At 38.9% G+C, this 19,585-nt stretch overlaps 2 protein-coding genes across 2 annotated transcripts; both read right to left on the bottom strand.

The window, feature by feature from the left end:
- Window positions 1–1,201: 1,201 nt before the first annotated feature.
- On the bottom strand, window positions 1,202–2,628 carry fabp2 (fatty acid binding protein 2, intestinal). Its single transcript, XM_061094300.1, has 4 exons — window positions 2,562–2,628; window positions 2,067–2,239; window positions 1,484–1,591; window positions 1,202–1,262 (listed from the first exon to the last, which is right to left on the bottom strand). Exons 1-4 carry the CDS (start codon window positions 2,626–2,628, stop codon window positions 1,212–1,214), a joined length of 399 nt encoding a protein of 132 aa, XP_060950283.1. The 3' UTR covers window positions 1,202–1,211.
- A 4,904-nt stretch (window positions 2,629–7,532) lies between these two features.
- On the bottom strand, window positions 7,533–19,461 carry gucy1b1 (guanylate cyclase 1 soluble subunit beta 1). The gene is made up of 10 exons (XM_061092171.1): window positions 19,354–19,461; window positions 18,112–18,309; window positions 16,830–17,060; window positions 16,580–16,696; window positions 15,744–15,877; window positions 14,253–14,450; window positions 11,885–12,122; window positions 10,479–10,619; window positions 8,297–8,451; window positions 7,533–7,778 (listed from the first exon to the last, which is right to left on the bottom strand). The coding sequence occupies exons 1-10, from the start codon at window positions 19,444–19,446 to the stop codon at window positions 7,631–7,633; spliced, it is 1,653 nt and encodes a 550-aa protein (XP_060948154.1). The 5' UTR covers window positions 19,447–19,461; the 3' UTR covers window positions 7,533–7,630.
- Window positions 19,462–19,585: the final 124 nt, after the last annotated feature.

Here is a 19,585-nt window from a genome sequence, read left to right as displayed (position 1 = left end):
AGAGTGCCTTGAAATTTCCGGTGGGACTTTTTTTGTGTGTGTGTCTGTGCATACGTTTGTGTGTGTACGTTTGTGTGTGTGTGTGTGTGTGTGTGTGTGTGTGTGTGTGTGTGTGTGTGTGTGTGTGAGTGAAACCACACTTACAGAATGAGGGAGATGACTGAAGGTGATGGATGATGTCATGTCCAAACTTTTGAATATGCAATGCTAATAGTGACATATCTGGTGACACTCCTCTGTGTGCACCGTTTATCTGTATTTGTGTGTGAGGGAGTGTTTGAAGGGTTGTGTTGTGCCAGGTCTAATTCTCCTATTGGCCCTTTCAGACTTAAAAGCAGTTTGCTCCTCATGTAGCAGCAGTTGGCAAGTTTCATATGTCGTAGACAGAGAGAGGTGAGTGCATCCCAGCTCCTGGGGCGCTTGGTGCTTTTAAGTCTGAAGGAGCCTAAACATACAAAACAAATTTTTTTTCAGTGCTTGTTTTGGGTAATTTCATGTACAGGATGTGTGCGGTTGGAGATGAACGTTGATTTTAGTTTTTTTTCCTCTTGCACCCACAATCTGCAGCCTTCAGTTAAAGGCTTTATTTACAGTTCTCTATATAGGCCCATTCTACAACAGGTATTTTTAACCTGTGTCACAGTTGGCATTGCATCAAAACCATATCTTTTATCTTGCTCTAAATATACTGGCAAAGAGCCTAATACACTGATTACTAACTGACTAATTACACTGTACAACACTCCTACACACTTGTTGTCGTACCTCTGTGTGTGGTCAGAGTCCGGCCTGACGTCACCAGGGCTTCAGTGAATGACTCGCGGGAAGTTTAGACCAATTTAAAAGAGACGTGTAAAATCTGTCCACACTTTATATTTTTGTAGATAATATATATTTATTTTTATTCATTGTTGAATAAAGTTTAAATTATTGTACCACTCTTAACTCGTTTTCATGTGTCTCCTTCAAATTCACACAATCCTCTCATCCTGCGATGATTCTCAGTTTGACGAACACAGAGTGAAAAAAAGGGGGAAACAGGCAGATATGAAGACCTTCTTTATTGCAAGTATCAAAATATGGTGCAATTAAAAAATATGTCGTTTTCTATACAGGCAGATTGAGTCTAGTGCACTTTAGGTCATGTTGGTGAAAGTAATTCATAATTCAACACAATACTGATTGTAATCCTGAAGGGAAACGCTTCTCTTTTAAGCCTTCTTGAAAATCCTCTTTGCGTCAACACCTTCGTAGCTGTAGCTCTGTTGGAGGAAAATGACCAGTCATAATGTGTTTTCATAATTGATACATTCACCTCATTTGATGTTTGTATTTTAAAGCATATTACAGCATCTTTTAAGTCAGAGTTACAGCTGGAATATCAAATGACAAATACTGAGCAAACTTTTCACAACTAAACCTTATCCCAGCACCTAATAACTGCTTTAGAAATGGGCATTTGCGTAAATGTAATTCCTCCCACCTGTATGAGTTCGTCTCCTTGGATAATCCTGGTCGTTGTCAGCACTTTTCCGTTGTCCTTCCTGGTGAAGGTCCCCTTCATCATGTCTCCCTCGATGGTCCACGAGCCCTGCAGATGGAAACATGAAGCTCAGTCAGGAGAACTGGGCTGAAACCAGCAGGGAACAACGGTTTGAAGTATGAATGGTGTTATCAGCTGACAGGTGAAATCTTTCCTGCAGCTCGAAGGTTCGAAGTTGAAGTGAAATAGAGGAAAGTTTAAAGTATTTAAACAATGGTTCAGTAGAGCATCTCTGTCAAGGCCCAGATACACATGATTGTCTCCTTCTCATGGAGGAAAAACACAGTCCTGAACATTTGAAAATCAAGAACTGTGCTTTATTTCTGGAAAATTTTACAAAAATAAAAAATGCCGCATGTTGCAGTGTTAAAGAAAAAGAAAATCCCCTAAATCTGCATCAAAGCTTCCCAGGCCCCATCCCTCCACCATGTTTTGGAAATCAGTGGACTAGTTTTTCACGTAATCCTGCTTAGAAATAAACGAAGAGGCGCGTGTGAAACCACAAGATACCAGATGTACTCACTGATACTTCAGTTCCATCTGCAAGACTGTACTCGAACGTGACCCCCAGGGTGAGGTCGATATCCAAGTTGCGGAAGTTGCTGCTCTCCTTGACATTTAACTTGTCCCCGGTCTGTTGGATGATGATCTTGAGGTTGTCGTGAGCGGCCAGCTTCCTCTTCACCAAGTTAACGCCTGTCGAAAGAACAACATGAATAATGCTCAATATATGGATTTCATCACTTTTTGTGCACAGAGGGATGTTCCTTGGTTTGTATGATTTTTGAGCATGAGAAGATATTAATTCATAACTTAAAGTGCACACACGGTTGGTTGCATAAATGAAGTTCTGACTCAGAACCAGTAGAGCTGCACTTGTGCACATTGTCTTATCAAGTGTTCGTCAAGTCTTTTTTATACAAGGACTAAACAAGGAAATGAAAAAGAAGCAGCTGTTTTAAAAAAAACATCCCTGACAGTCTACAGCAGATCATCAGTGGGGTGTGACATCACTCACCCATCTTTTCCATGAACTTGTCATAGTTGTCGTTGCGATCGATTTTCCAGGTGCCGTCGAAAGTCATGGTGGAGGTGAGTGGCTGAGGTGAGAGGCTGAGGTGAGAGGCTGAGGTGAAGAACTCTGCAGCGGGGAGTGTCTCACTCTTTTAAAGCACACACCCTCTTATCTCACCATCTATCCAAATGCTGATGGGGCTGTTTTTTTCTTTTTCAAAGGCAATATCACCAGCAGCAGCCGATTGGGCAATGCCATGGTTCTGAATGGGAAGGAGGGACCGTGCCATAACTCAATAAACCACATGAGTACTTTTGAATAGGTCGACCTGTTCTACCTGTTTGCAGAGGGAGGTTGTCCTCGCCAGTAAAAGCAATCAGTAATGAAATGAGCTACAATGAGAAATTTTACCGTAATATATTTTTTCATTTACCATCAATCACTCTAATGTTTTTCTGCGGTAATTTTTTTCCTTCACCTCCAAACTAAATGAATTGTGTGTGTAAAACATTTGCTTTTCTTTAATTTACTGATTGACTTGAGCCTTATCTCCCTCAGTGTTACTGTATTTGTTGCAATTGTTTCCAATCGGTGATCGGATCGGTTGATAAAGTGTTCTGCTGGAAACCTTTGACTTTAATCTGGATATTGACCTTTAGTGTTCAAAGTTAATAATAAACAAATGCTATTATTCGCCATTATCTCAACTGAGTATGACATCTTTTATCTCTCTGGATAAACACAAAGGTTGAAGGTCAAAGGTCTTTCATTTTTAGTTTGATTGATATTTAAAGTCTTTTTTGGGCAAAGGAATGATCTAAAAACTTTTATTTTTCTAACACCAAAGGTCAAAAAATGTTGTAGGAATATTTCTCTGAAGAGAATAAACGCAAGTGTATCCCCACGGAGTCTGACTAAAACATGCATCAAGGTTGATTTCTCTCTTATCGGAGTTTCTTCTAATCTTTACCATGTTGCCTGACCTTCTCCTCCACCTGTGAATCTGCCTCTTATCAAAAGACAGACGCTTCCACTACGACTGCAGTGAGGACATTGGCAGGTGAGCCTGAAGCTAATCTTTAACAGAAGTATATCACACCAGGTTTGAACCCAGTTCTGGCATCAGCTGTAACAGTACAGGTGAGATGATGATGTAATATGAAGACTTTCCCTCTCATGCAGGCTCAGGCTCCAAGGTTGTATTTCAGAAACAGAGCCTCCAACCACAATGACATTCAGAACGGCTCCGTTCCGTTCAGGACACTCGAAAGCACAGCAGCAGCACAATCTGATATTTTAACCTTGTTACTTCAGTAGAAGTTCAGGAGGCTTGTGATCTTATTTGATGTCACAGGGTAGCTCTGCTGGGGTTTATAGAACCGATGAGTCACGTATTGTATCACAGTGTGTACCACAATGTTCTGGACGGATGTTCAGATCTATATGATATAGTTACGATGACAGTTTGAATTGCACTCCGGGAACAAATAAGGTTGTTTTGAATTTCAATTCAAAACAACATCAAAAGGACAAACAATTCAGAATTTCAGGATAAAGAACATTTCTACATTTCCAGAGTCAAGTGCTGGATAAAGAAGTTTTATTCTTCATACAACTGGTTTTGTTATTGACACACTTCGGAGCAGTTTTTGACTTTTTAAAATTGAGCACTACATCAATATAAAAAGAAGACACTTATACTTCTTTTGAAGTATAAGTATTTTTGAAGTATCTACATTTTTGAACCATTCTTCTCACTATCTTTATGTTTAGGTAGCTGTGGGGCGGGGCCGAGTCACATGACTGCACAAACACAGGTTTAACATACCTGCATTAGATTGACTGACGGGTGTAAAGCAGAGCCTGACAATGACTGATCCAAGGAAACAGGAACGCTGATTCTAAAAATAAATGCTGCAGTTTCACTTTTTAAATGTAAACTTTCAACAACTAAATTCTGTTCCCTTTAAAAAGACGGAACATTTCAGAGATATAAAACCAAATCTATCTGGAAGGCCACAAAGCACCAGGGGTTAGTGAGAAGAGGTTCTGTATAGTTTTGGATGAACAGACCATTTAACAATCAAGCAGAGCAGGTTTATGAAGACCTCAAGTGGTTGAAGTTCACATGGATTTTATGACCATATATGAGTGTTCAGACGATATCAGCTGTCAATTAACATGATTGCTATCAAAATTTATTTGTATAGGACATTAAAAAGATAATGGCAAAAGGCAATACCCTTCTAAAGTGACATTTAAATATACAAAGTGAACTTGTGCAGTTGAAGTTTACTTTCTGAACCGACATATCTAAAAAACAAAGGTAACGGGTTCAGTTTGGGGTCATTGTCCTGCTGCAGAATGAATTTGGCACAGATCAGATGAAGGTATTTTAATCTAAAGTAATCTAAAAATGTCTCATTGGCATTTAGTCACTTGCTTAAGTCAATCTATCTATAATAAACAATCGGCTGTTCAAAAACCTCAAGCCGACCTTTTGTTTTACAGACATGAGAAAAGGAGTTCATCCTGATTAGATAATGTGGACCACAGACAAGTCAGTGATAACGTGTCTTTCAGAATGTACTGGCCTCGTCCCTCAGATGCAGTAAACTCACTGAGTAAATAATTGATAGAAAAATAAGAAACACGTCGTTAGACAAATATGAACAAATTAGCAGTCCATAAATCACCCAGATACTATAATATGAATCAAAAACAATACGTATGAATTACTCCATGTGTACCATATAACTTGCCGGGTCTTAAATGTCATTAGTATAATATTATTTATGTCAATATGATGTTCTTGAAAACTTCAGTGACTTAAAAGCAGCAGGTGTCAGATGCTCACAGTTCCATGGTGGTAATCTTCTAACTGACCACTAGAGGGAGCACTTTACAAAGTAATATACATTGTGCAAGTTAATGCTGTTCTGTGATTTACATTCTGAAGGAAGTACTCAAACAAAATACTTACGTAAAACATAAATTTCATTTAATTTATTTTAATTTAAACATTAACTTGTCTACTTGAGTAACAGTAGTTACTTGCTTTTCAATAGAATTGGAAGTATTAGAAGTAGAAGTACTTGCCGAATGTAGCCTATTCTCTTGTGCGTCATTATGAGTGTCTGGTTATGGTAGTTGCAAAATCCATTTTCATATTTTGAAACCAGTGTCTGCTGTTACCTTCCCTGTATTGATTACTTTTCTAAACTATAAAATCCAACCTGAACACAAACCATAGTGAAATGTGGAAGAGTAAAAAGTACAGATATTTGCTGATGTACGTTGTGGAGTTAAAAGAGAAGAACCAGAAAATGAATCAATTTAAGTAAAGTACAGGTACATCAAAAAATGGACTTCAGTACGGTAATAAAGTAAATATACTTTATAACACCCCTTAGACTATAAAATGGAGTTCTTTTTATTTTTTTTATTTGAGCCATAATATGCAATCTGACCGCAGAGGTTGTTCTGTAAAAAAGAGAACACACAGTAAACAATATGTCTGTAGACAGTTTTTATTAGTTTACCTCCCAACAGAGACATTATTAAAACAATCCTGTCTGAGAACCACAGAACTGCACTCGTACAGTGCATGAGGCACCGGTTTGTTTCTTCTTCTTGGAGAGGATACTATGTGACGTGTAATACAATAAAAAACAACCTGGTGAAAAAATACAGCACATGTACACACGTGAAATAAACCAAACAAATAAAACACAGCGTTTTACTTCTACAGTAGTTTCCTCCATAGTAAAATGTACTACATTTGTTTCTCTACGGGTGATCATTACATTTCAACTAAAAGGTCAAAGAATAAATACAAAAGTAACACTAACAATAAATAAGTAGAAGTAACAGAGCTCAGTTGAAAATAATTACTCATTATTTTTTAATAAAACCAGACAAATTGACTGTGTGATGAGTAGAAAGGTGCAATAAATATGTTAAATAAAGTGGTGGTTACTCACATTTATATTTATGGGACAATATTCTAGGATTCAGTGATCGATATATGATAACACAGGTTTAGTGATGGCTCCACACTGCATCGTTTGTGACTTAAAAAAATAACGTAACATGTTATACATCTTTAAAGAAGAACATTAAATCCATATAAATACTACATTTATAAATTCTGATTTCTTTAAATGGTCTTGACGCCTGTGAAATATATTCAGTGTAAAATATCATATCTCAAATAGACAGTAATGTTTGGCACGAACGTCTTGATTTGTATTTTAATACAAAGAAAGAGTGTATTACTACTATTATTATCTGAATTACACTCTTTATCCAGATTTAGTTCTTGTTGTTCCAACTGTGAAAATGTCAACGTTTAAAAAATACAGTATTTCATTTATTTGAGGTGAAATGAGTTATTTTGGCAAACTGAATAGATTCTCGGTATTTTTGGCAAACTTCAGAAGACAGTGTATACAATTAGTAACTAAAAACATGTAAGAGATGGAAAATGGTTTTCTTATCCAAACCTTCCGAAAACAACAAAGTGAGTGTTTTCTGTCCATGAGTGAATCAAACTTTGAATTCACCAAACTTTGTATCTCTGACTTTTACTGATCATGAAACACTGCAATGTTGTAATAACCCCCAAACAATATTGTGAAGTGATGTCACTAATCAGGGAGAAAACAGGGAACAGGTTCATACTCACTTTGATCAAAACTAGGGCTGGGCAAGTTAACTCGTTTTAATCGAGTTAACTCAAGTGATGAGTTAACTCGATTGTTTATCCGCCAATTATTTTCTTTTTTCCTGTTCTGCAGCAGTCAGCAACAGACTTTCACAAAATAAAAGCCTGACTTTCACAATAAAACAATAAATAATCAAACCTGAGTTAATGGGAGATAAAATAATTAATCGAGTTAACTCATCACTTGAGTTAACTCGATTAAACGAGTTAACTTGCCCAGCCCTAATCAAAACCAAACTGTGGTTCATAATCCTTCAAATATCTGTCTGTGGATAAATAATCACTCTTCTAATCCGTCTCATTCTCAAACCCTGGCCAGACTGAAGTTTTCATCAGTGTTGGACGCTCAAGTTTCTTCTGTGGCGGACTCTGAGTCTGTGGACGTCCTGGACAGGAAATAGACCTTCATCGGGTCCTTCTTTCCTTTCATGGTGATGGGTCCTCGATACTCCAAGTGAAACTGAGGGTCGGCGTTCTCAGCAGACTGCAAACACCTGGAAGTATCGCAAATCAACCACGCTGTATATGAGCCGGGGTGAGTTCTTATCTCACAATTTAACAAATAACATTAAATATCAAATATTTCTGTTATGTTTTCCCATAGCAGCGTTTGTCAAAATGGTTTCCAACTTCTTATTATCTATTCGTGGCCTTTCACTACAAATGAATTACTGAACAAAAAGGAAGAATAAATACTGATGAATTTAGAAGGGCAGTAGAGCGCGTACCTCCGTCAAGGCCCAACAGTCCCCTTATGAAACCAGATTTAAATTCACTTAATCCATATTTTTATCAGGATCTGTGGCAAATTGCGCACACTCATAAATATCAGTCCCGTAGACACTCTTTTTTAATCAAGATCCATGAATTATGAATCACCCACCCTATCTTACAATGTTAAAGATACCCAAAATATAATGGGTTCTGTCTTGGGTCATATCAGATAAAAACCTTAACTCCTTGGCGGAGATAAAAAAAGGATACAATATGCCACTGGTATGAAACAACTTACCGATAAGTATATTCGGAGATATTTATTTTTCCCTTTTCACCAGTTGTTTCAGTACGACTGGTGAGGTTGACCGTGTTTCCAAAAAGACAATATCTGGGCATCCTCTGCCCGATGACCCCAGTCACCACTTCCCCTGTGTGGATACCGATCGTGATCTGGAAAGACACAAGAAGAGACTCTTCATCAAATCTACTATCATTGCTACGTATTTTTAGTTATAATTTTAACTAAGCAAATAAAGATGCCAAAAATGTCGATACTTCTTGTCAAGTACTGGAAAAATCAGGCTTAAATATTAAGTTTACTTTAATAATATGATTGGTAATCTGTGTTAAAATCATTCCTGAGTGCAGCACGTTACACTGATTTATGTTTCAAAACCACATTAACACAAAATGTACGAATTGAATTTGAGGAAAAACAATCCTAGCTTTATAATAAACCTTGTAAATGTTAAAACAAGGACAAAGGAATTGATTTGTGTTCCACAGAGAAAGAACAAGATAAAAACATTTAAGCAGTTATCGAGTGAAACACTTCTCTTAGTGTGTTGGCACAAAATCTTAAAGCTTCTGACTGAAAAGGTGCAAAATTTGGTGGGTGGGTATAAGGTTAGCTACGCCAGAAATCCCTCCTTGCACAAAATTATATATATATATTTTGTTTTTAAGAATTGGGGGTTGGCGGAAAACTACCACTTCCAAAAGTAGGCTGAGGCAATCTACAGCCTAATATTTATACTTGAACCTGAAGGCTCCTCAGTGCTTATTGTCTTCAGACCGTGAAGACGCTGTAAGTGTCTGCGACAAATGAGTTTCTATTTTTAGCGGCGGGGTCGTGAGATGATTTGAGTCTGTTTTTGCTTCTAAACCGGACTCCTCTTCAGCCAGTGCCATGTCCCAAAATAAACAGCCTTTTGTTAAGCAGACATCATTTTCCAGAGTCAGGTCTCAACAGTCATTGATACAATAACAATCTCCAACACTCGGTTAAACAAAAGTCTGCTGTTTTCTCTCCAACTTTTCACTGCGCATTACTTCACTCTGGAAATATGTCCAGATGCACAGATGCAGTTATTCTAAAATCAATCAGCAAGAAAAAAGGGCCCAGAGTTGTTCGTATTGAGTCAGCTGCAGAAGACGTCCGACACGTTAACGTATGGAGAAGAAAAACTGGACCGAGAGAAATTATCTTTCCCAAAATAACATTTCTATTGCTAATGAAATTAAAAAAACATGCAGCAAAAAAAAGCACAAAAGTACTACAAATTATGATTCTTATACATGTGCTCTGCCCACACTCCAACTCTGCCCTATTTAAAAAAAGTGAGAATGAATAACGTAAATCTGTGACATCATGTGGAGCATTAATTCAGGAACCAACTCAAAACTAAACTCATATTTTTATTTCAAGAACCTTGTGTTTTATCAGATTGTTTCACTAAACTTATTTATACTGCTGCTCTTTTTCAATCCTGTTTTGTTGGTCGCATCTTTTTTAGCTCTCCTGGATTTTATCCTGACTTTTGATCTTTTAATACTTTAAAAGTTTTATCGTAATTTTTCATTCTTATAACAACTTTGCATGGTTTGGTGTTTTGTGTAACTTTTTATAAGCTTTTATATATTTTATTTCATTTATTCAATTTATCTTATTTAATTTGTAAAGCAACCTGAGCTGGATTATGTATGAAATCCACTATATATATATTATTGTTATTATTATTATTACATTAATAATACCAGCCACCGTCTCCCTTCTGAGCTTCCCCTGGAGGAGGTACTGCACAGAACCCTCACGCCTTCAGCACCGCCAACGCCTCATTTAAGGACGCCGACATAAACTTTGATTCAAAATATATATTTTCTAATAGAGCTGAGCGATACAGCCAAGAAAAAAACTTTCTTTTCAGTCAATATTGCATTATCACAATAAATATCACGTTATTATTATTTATTTTTGTTTAAAGAATGATCCCTTTTTCTCATGTGTGAAGGTTGTGGTTTTAAACTCTCATGAGCAGAGAACGACAAACACTGAATTTTACACATCTGAGGTTGATCAATTATGTGTTAGACTGTGCACAATGCATACAAATAATATTGATATGTATTGGACATTTTTAAAATTTCTATAGATGGAAATGATATCGGGATAATTACTGAATGTGTTTCTACCACACCTGCACTGGTTTATCATCCACTTTGACCTGTCCAGCAATCTCCATCATATCGAGAGCGAGGTGGCAGATGGACTTGGCGTGGTGCGTGCACGGCTCCGGCAGGCCACTCACTGTCATGTACTTATCACCCACCGTTTCCACCTGTGGGAGCAAAAACATGTGAACGACATCAGAGCCTGGTTCATCTGTAGCTTAAGTGTCATTTCATGCAATAATCATCTGTACCAACTGAGATTTCTTGAATTCACTCTGCAGCTAAAAATAAACTGAAACACCCTGAGATAAACACTTAAACACTTACATCAGCTTTAAGACATCCAGGGCCTCTCTGAGCCCGGCTGAAAACCCCAGGACCACCGAGCCATTCAGCTCCTAGAGTAAATATTACTTCTTTTGGTGACCCAGTGCCTGAGGCTGATCCTTGGAAGTGGCGAGGTCTGTTTGACTTCTTAAAGTGCATTCTTGTCTGAAAGCCTGGAGTGTAAATCTGCTGCACGAGGCCTATAAAACCGTGCAGGGCCTCCGTACAACTGCACCGTGTTTAGAAGCTGGTTCTGTTCTTCATATGGGGAAAAACTCAAGTCAATTTGGTATAAATCCTCTCTTACTGACTTTGTTTGCATATAATTGCATAACATCAGTCAACAGAGAGTCGGGGGGGCTTCGTGCATAGAAGCTGGAGAACCAGCTCAGAAAGTCGGCGTTAACAGTAGTTGTACTTCTTAATTTAAATAGATTTGAAGTCTGCAGCTTGATTATTGCCTCCATCAGGGAGGTTTTTTTTCCATCTGCGTTTTTGTTTGTTTGTGAGCAGGATTAAGCACGAACAACTCAACCCATTTCCATAAAGTTTTCTGGAGGGGTACGGCATCACCCAAAGTATAAATAACCCCTTGAATATTTTGTGCAGATCCGGATGAGAGAGTCGATTCAGGAGGGTTCTTTTTCCCTTTCTTTAACATTGTGAGATGGGTATTTCTTACATTGATCTCTCAAAGAATAATTCATGGATCTTGAAATAAAAAAAATTAAATACGTATCAGATACATTTAGGGGACTGATATTGATTAGTGTGTGCAATTTGATCCAAATAAAAATCTAAATAAAGTGAATTTGATTGTGGTTTCATAAGGTGACTTGGTTGTCTGTTTGTAAACAGGATTACAAAAAAAAGTACTTGTTAGATTATCACGACACTTGGTGGAAGGATCCGGTATAGGTCATATAGTTGTTTAGGAGACCGATATCTATGAGTGTGTGAACTTTGGTGCCTTGTGGAGATATGAGCTCTAGGAAATTCTACTTTTCACTGTGCGGCTTAAATCCAGTCCTTTTCAGCCTTCTTAGTGAGAGAGATATTTAGAAATAAACATGATGTTTTATATGGTACAACTCTTGCTTCTAACCTTGTACACATAAGGGTTCTTGCGAGAGTCTGTCAGGATGTCAAAACGCGTGTAGACGTCATTGAGCAGGTTGACGATCTTGATGGCTCCCTCGGCCGAAGCGTGTTTGCTGCAGAAGGCGTTGAATCCCACGATGCCACTGAAGAGGACGGTCAGGTTGTCGTAGCGTTTGGCCGGGACGGGCCGTTTGTGCCGCAGCTCGTTGGCAACAGATGGCGGCAGAACGGAATAGAGCAATCTGAGAGGAAGGAGAGAAATTAACAATTTGAGTGGAAGCGTAGTTATGGCAGCAGTTAATCGGCCGGGGCTGCCAGACTGAAGTTTGGCTGTTGGATCGGCATGTTATACGCTCCCCCACTACCTTTTGGTCATTTTGCTATGCAAGCTGCTCTCGGATGGGAGTGTGGTGTTTCTATGGTAACTAGTTCAATCATGGCAGCCTGTTAAAAGCAAAATACCTTCCATGATGCATCGTATTTTGAGAACACACAATAAATACAGACAACAGTTACCAAACAGAAATCTATTCATGTGTATATAAAGGTTATTCACCCAGGAGACAAGGCTGCACTTATTTATCTAGAACATATTAATTGATTCACATACATGAGCATATAGAGAAATTAATTGAATGAGGTAATACGCAGCAAAAACAGCATAAATATATGTTTTCATGGCCGGGAGGCTCATTGTCGTGAAGCTCGACAGAGTAGCAACAGTTATCATTAATATTTAAAGCGGAGCCATGAATTCTAATCAGTGTTGGGAGCCTGAGGCGCTGAGACCAGAGGTGAGAATAATAATGTCGGGATCCATCCGGGGAGTGAAAGTCTTCTCCTGTGAGAAGAAGATTGGGCTGCTCCAGTCTTAATAAAGACCACGGTCCACCTCCGTGCTGCTCCCCAGCTGTCACCCGCTGCTGTGCCAAATTACTATGACAGGCCTTTCTCTGAGAGCCGGAGTCAGAGTGTCTTCACCATAACAGGGGCTGAAAAGTAGCTGAGGCAAATATCAACTTGAGTATATCAATAGATTCTGACCATAGGTGGTCGCACTGTATCTTCGGTGTTCCTTGTTTAAAATCAGTCCATAAAAGGGAGTAGTTGAAAAATAAGTGGCAATGAGCCCAAGTTTTAAAAGACAAGTTCATGAACGATCTTTGGTGTTTATTTTTCCACTGGAGGAAGATAAAACGAGAATAACACCAGTGTACATATGGCGAGCTTGAGGTTGACTTTCCCGCAGATAATTACAGGGATGTAACATATAGTTACACATAATGTGTGTTACAAGCTGAGATATTAACAAGCTCGGTTCTGTTCTTCAGAGATTGACGCATCTTGCAGATGTTTGGGAAGATGTTTCTTAAATTCTGCCAAGACTCAGAATACGACACCACCTTCCCGGGTGTTGGGATCCAAATATTCTTGAATGATTGTAATAGGAATTTTTTTCTCAGTGACTTCAAGTTTCAAGTTTTTAAACAAATTAAGATGTGAGTGAAAAGTCTAAGTTACTGCTCAGAGCTGTGGTTCCCATCCTGAGGATCACAACCCCTCCAGGGGGCAAAAGAAAAATGTAAGGGGTTTCAGGATGATCACAAAGTTGGCAGAAAAAACAAAACAAAACAAAAAAAATCTGATTCATAACAAGTATGTCATTTCTCTCATCATTGTATTTTACTTGTTTAAAATGTGTTGCCTTTTCCAGCCTTTAGTAAAGCTAAATAATTGGTTGCAGGAAATATTGTCTTAATCTCCCCTTCTGTTTCCGAATGAAGGCGTTTTGGTGGAATAATATGATGTGACAGTGAAGCTGACCTTTGACCTTTTGGCTGCCACATTTCATACATCATGTATGTGTACGTATCAAATTTTACCCTATTAGACATTTGTGTGAAACTTTGTCATAATTAGCTCATGATTTCTTGTGGGTTTTTGACCTTTGTCCATTAAAATCTTATCAGTTCGTCAAGTCCAAGTGATTGTTTGTGTCACATGTGATAAAATTCCCTCTGGGTGTTTCTGATATATTACATTTACGAGAATGTGGGGTCAGATGACGACAGACACAAATATGAAAACTTTCATGAGGAACAGTGTTGACATTCCCTGGGGATCAGTGTTTTTTTGTGAATTCCCCCAGTTTTTGAGTGGGTCAATGTTTTTACCTTAAAGTTTATTTACAATTCTGTGTTTGAGGTAAATAAATATCTGGCAGGTATGAGAGTCCTTGTTTGAGCTGACGATGATGCATATTTAAAGTAAGAGTTCTGTCATTTACTAAAAGCTGGAGGTGCAGCATGTCGGATTGTCGGTGTACCCTGAACAAAAAAAAGGAAAATGACAATCGATAAAAACAGTCCGACCTGTCCGTCTTCTTCTTCTCGTCCTCCAGGGCCCGGAGTGTGTGCTGCAGACGATCCGTCAAGATCTCCAGCTCCTGTGTCAGTTTGTACTCCTCACGAAACTGCTCGCCCAGCAGCACAAGGTCACGTGTGGCATCATGCAGCGGGATGTCGCTCAGGTACAGCCCCCTCCGTGTAAGATCGTCCAGGTTCATGACACTGATCACAAAAATAGAGAATGGATAAGAGAAGAGAAGACAATAGTCGTAAATGTCTGATTTGAGTGTGTGGAGGGAGGAAGACTGCATACGTGTTGCTCATCTCAACAACGAGAAGTAATTAAAACGGAGCATAAAGTGGGAACCAGCAGCAGTGAGATCATGGTCTGTCTCCAGATAAATGTTGTTCTTGTAGCGTGAGGTCAGACACTGTGTGGTACCAGACCTCTCCAGTCCTGTGAACCTGTCTCTGCTGATTTCTGTCGGGCGCCAACCCTTCGTGAAAACACCGATCTTGTCCTCTGCAAAGTGTTTTCGATCAGTGAGGACAAGATCTCTTAAACCCTGCTCTCCCACGTCCGATGTTTCACGAGAAATGTCTGATTGGTTGTATGAAGGCCACGGAGGCTAATGGAGGTCACTGCAGGAGAAGCCATGTAATTACAAGCTCACAGGTCTCTCTGTTTCCTGCTCAGGTTGTTTTTCTCTCACCATGTGCCCTCTAATTTATTTGGTTGGGTTAGTCATAGAATATAAATTGTTCTCGTGCGAATAAATAATACTTCACCTTTTCAACCTGTGAAACAGTATATAGAGATAATATATTAGATAAGATCTGATGTGAAATGTTTATGTACTGTACTCGTATTGACGGTCATAGACTGTATTTCTTATAATTTTTTGCACTAATAATATTTAGCTCTAACAATTCAATGTATAAAAATACCAATACATTTTTGATCAAATATGTGATATTTGGTATTTATGATGAGATATGATCAATAAGTACATGTATTGACACTCCCACTGCTCTCTGTATATGGCTTACTGTGTGTACTCATTCTCTATATGTTCGATATAAGATGTTGACTTATGTTTAACAAGACAAACTTCTTTTACTTAAGTCAATATTTGTGTAAAATATATTACTTAAAAATCTTTAGGTTCAAATATTTTGAGCTGGGAACATAAAGATAAAGACAAACACAATAGAGATAACCTTTCAGCATGTTATCAATATAGTGGTAATGAGGAGCAATTGACTAAAACAAATACTGGTGAGATATTTGAACAGATGTAGCAACAGCTTCAAAATATACGGTATTCAAAACATACTGGCCTGTATGTTTATGTATATTATTAGTTTTTATTTTATATAAATAAGAGTTAAATGACAACTCATTTTATTAGTCAGGATTTTGAGTATGTGCCAGACTAGTGGAGTGTTCCCCTTCAGTCTGGGTCTGGATATTGAGCGTATGCTTCTGTAGGAGCCAAGGCTTTGTGGCTTTACCTGGGTGAGCAGAGAAAAAGGATGTTCTCCGCCTCTGGCAAGTAAATCATCTGTCCTTTCAATCTCAGACAGCTGATCTCCACACCCGTCAGCTCGTCCTCGTTCTCCACCGTCTCCACATTCAGCACGCCCTCCTGGCAGGATTACATCACACTTATGAATATTTCATACGAAGTTCTTCCCTAAATCTACCTCAAACCTGTGCACCACTTCAGCTCAACTTTTATCTTCTATACCTTTTTTTTGCTTTAAGTGTTGAGAGCATTAGTTTTTATGTGGAATTCGCTGGCGCTCTGAGACAAGCCTCTTCACAATGAGTCCGATGTGCATTTTCACAACATTGCCGCTAATATATTGACATGTAAGAATTGACTGTCCCATGAGGACACACAAGTACACAAGTAAAATATTTCCTCTTCTCACTGTATTGCAAACCCCCCGAGTTTCTATCTGCGTCTCAGGATTCAATTTAAAACCCTTGCACTCTTGCTCTGTACATAAATATCAATATTAAATTAAAATTATTCATTTCTTTGATTAATTGTTCACATGCTGAACAATCTCGGCACGTAAACAATTTCATCCTCGTTACCGGTGTTGATGGAACCCACATAAACAAAATATTATGCAGCTTCTAAAAATATCAGTGAGCTCATCCCTATCGATATGTTATCATAAGACTATGAGCACATTCTGTCGGGTAGAATATAATCAGGTTGATCATGTAGACTTTGCGTCTGTTCCAGTGTTTATTTCATTACAAAATGAGTCATGTGATCAGCCAACAACAATGTGATAAACTGTGTGTAGTGTAGTATGTGTCCCACTGACTGTACCTTGCTTCGCAGGACGAAGACGGTGTTGATGTGAGACAGGATGCCGTGGTAGCTGAAGTCAATGTGAGGACGGACCAAAGAGAAGACTGATGGAAGGATACACGAGCCCGGGTGAAGCTGGGGAATCAAAAATAAAAAGGTTAGAATTAGAATAGATTGTAATATTTGTTATCTGTATTATTAATTCCTAGGTAGTTTTTGAGAAATCCAGATCAACACAGAGACACAATCAGGAGCTGAGTTCACGAACCTGTGGCAGCACTCGATAGATGGCGTTCCCACACTGCGTGAGCATCAGGTCCTTGTCGAACATGAGGTGGAAGGGGAAGGCCTTGCAGAACGTGTACGGACTGATCCAAGTCTCCTGCGTGCCGTTCTCCTCGAAGCCGTCCAGATCCTCGTAGAACGCCTCCTCCTCTGAATCCTTCTCCTCGATGAGGAACTTGATGTGGTCGCACTCCTCGCTTTTCGGTTGGATCATCTGTGGAACATGAACGATTGAATTATGATGCTGCTGTTCTGATTAATTAGTTAAAGTTCCCTATATTGTGGCACATGATTGCTGCAGTGACACAGCTTTGGATAAATTATTTAACCTTTGCCATTTTCAGTGTGATTAAATATCATCCAATTACCATTATTATTCATTTTTGGTGGCTTATTCTAAAATTAGGAGGGTAGAAAATGACATTATTCTGTGGGTTTATGGGCATAAGGCATGCTGACGTCAAGCTGCGGTCTCTGCACCCTGTTGCCACAGCAACAGAGGCTAATACCTCCAGAAAAATTGGGTGTCACATTTGGAGCGTCTGCCATTTTCTGTTCTTTCATTACACACACAATTGCTGAAAAAATGTTAGCCTGTCTGTACAATATGATTCGGTTTAGGATAACATGTCACTCGCTCCTGAAAATGAGGAGAAAACTCCGGCTAAAGTAGAGTAAATGTTGGAGGAGGATAACAAACCCCAGTTATTAGTGTAAATTACACACTGTGATCGGTGGAAGTTTATGAGATCTTGCTTTTTTTTGACTAGTTTGAAACAAATCAGATTGTGAGGCTTTCAGGATTGATTATCTAATGAATGGAGTTGAATAGAAATGAAACAAGACTTAGAAAAAAAGTTAAAATAAAACCACGGAAGGAAAAAAAACTCCCCGACATCTCAAAGCTCGAGACTCTATCACTTGGATCTAAAAATATCCTCTGACTCAAAGAGGAGATGCCAAAAAACTAAGTGCTGAGCCGCAGTTGTCACAGCGCTGCTCTGTTGCCGTTTTGGATATTTGGAAACTTTCTGTTGTTTAATCTCCACGTTATTACGTCTTCAGTTATGTCCCCAGACTCAAACTTACACATTCTGACAGAAAGCATTACGGCCACTTAAAGGCCTCACTGAATGTTGTACCATAATTTAGAGAGAAACCAGGGGGAGGCAAAAAAAGGAAGTCATCTTCATTTATCACCGGCAGCAGGGAGAGCTATTAGAGCTGCGAGTTCACCGAGCACAAAGAGGGGGATGAAAACAGACCTTCATCTCGATCTCTGTTCCGTGGATTTGTTGAGCGACGGTTTTAATGATGCCAATCACGATGTCCTGCAGGCCCTCTCTCTCCGAGTAGTAGTGAAGGATCAGATTGGTTCCCTTCTCGGCGTCGGTGCAGCGAAATGAGGGAGCCCTCATGCCGGGATAAATGGTGCCCAGGTGGTCATGCAGAGCGTCCAAATTCTGAAAATTCAGTTTGAAGATAAAATATGCAACATTCAATCCCAGCACGTTTTAATTAAAACCTGGCAGAGGTACGATCAGCTGTACAAAACACATTAAACATTAAAGGGTGTTGCACCCCCAAAATGATTGGCAACTTGCAAGAGACAGATTTTAAATATATATATATATGAATGTTCAAGAAGGAGGCAGAAGAGGATGAGATCTCCTGAATAATGTTATGTTTTCATTGCCATTTGTTTGTCTGGCTGTCAGCAGGATGATTCAAAAAGTACCAAGCCAATTTCCATGAAATTTAGTTGAGGGCTGAGAACTGACCCAAGGAAAAACCCATTACTTTTCAAAGTGGATACGGATTAACAGGTGGATCCAGGATTTTTTTTAACATTGAGTAACATGGAGAGATAGAACTTTAGCCTTGTTGGAAGTATATGCTCTGTTGGCACTTTTCTACTTCTATCCACCATAGACTGTATTAAAAAAAGACCACTTCCTCTGACTACCAAAAAATGGGGCCAAAATATCCCAGATACGAACGCTACCATCTTGCCAGAGTCTGCGCAGGAGCATTCCAGGATTGGAAGAGTTGGGATATATGACTTATGCTGCAGCCAGCCACCAGTTGGTGAGCGAGATGCTTTGCCTTCACTTTTCGGGTGCAGTCATGTCGTCCATCTTTATATACAGTCGATGGTGTTCTGTTCACATACTAGCTCTAAAAACTCTGCATCCTACACTTTCTTATTATCTAGCATGAAGTTTCTAGCCCCTGATGACGTCACTGTCACATCATCAAGGGTTATTTTGTCAAACAAAGCCACAAAACACTACAAGTTGTTAACTGTTATAAAAATTAATTTAGCCCACTCCTACAACCTGATCTTCAACCCGTCAGTCATAAGTTCACATGCATTGGAGGAAATGACGTCAGATTTTGACAATGGAATAAAGCATGGACTTAAAAAGGGAATTTGATAGATTTGATCCTTTTCAATATTTTCCACTGTGACAATGTTATATTTACAGAAGAGGAGAGAGCCCTACCTGCAGGAATTCACGAACATTTGATCCCAACACTCGCAAGATGGTGTCGTATCCAGACTCTTGGCAGAATTCAAAAAACATCTTCCCAAACATCTGCAAGATGTCTCCTGCGTCAATCTCTGAAATACAGAACAGAGCGTGTTAATGTCTCCGCTTGTGACACGGGCTGTATTTGTGTCATTAACCTCTATTTGTACCATATATCATCTACAGTGAGTGTGTGTTTATTTAC

The sequence above is a fragment of the Limanda limanda genome, chromosome 2 (assembly GCF_963576545.1).
Source record: "Limanda limanda chromosome 2, fLimLim1.1, whole genome shotgun sequence".
NCBI lineage: Eukaryota > Metazoa > Chordata > Actinopteri > Pleuronectiformes > Pleuronectidae > Limanda > Limanda limanda.
Note: the sequence above shows the minus strand (reverse complement) of the source record. Positions and strands in the feature narration are given on the sequence as shown.

Coding starts and splice junctions, on each gene's coding strand:
- gucy1b1 (XM_061092171.1), bottom strand. CDS start 19,446: ATGTTTGGGAAGATGTTTTTTGAATTCTGCCAAGAGTCTGGATACGAC. Junction 14,451..15,743: donor CTTTTTCTCTGCTCACCCAG/GTAAAGCCACAA, acceptor TTTTGTGATCAG/TGTCATGAACCTGGACGATC. Junction 12,123..14,252: donor GAGAAGAAGAAGACGGACAG/GTCGGACTGTTT, acceptor CCTTCCTCTCAG/ATTGCTCTATTCCGTTCTGC.
- fabp2 (XM_061094300.1), bottom strand. CDS start 2,628: ATGACTTTCGACGGCACCTGGAAAATCGATCGCAACGACAACTATGAC. Junction 2,240..2,561: donor CAAGTTCATGGAAAAGATGG/GTGAGTGATGTC, acceptor TTCTTTCGACAG/GCGTTAACTTGGTGAAGAGG. Junction 1,592..2,066: donor CAGATGGAACTGAAGTATCA/GTGAGTACATCT, acceptor TTCCATCTGCAG/GGCTCGTGGACCATCGAGGG.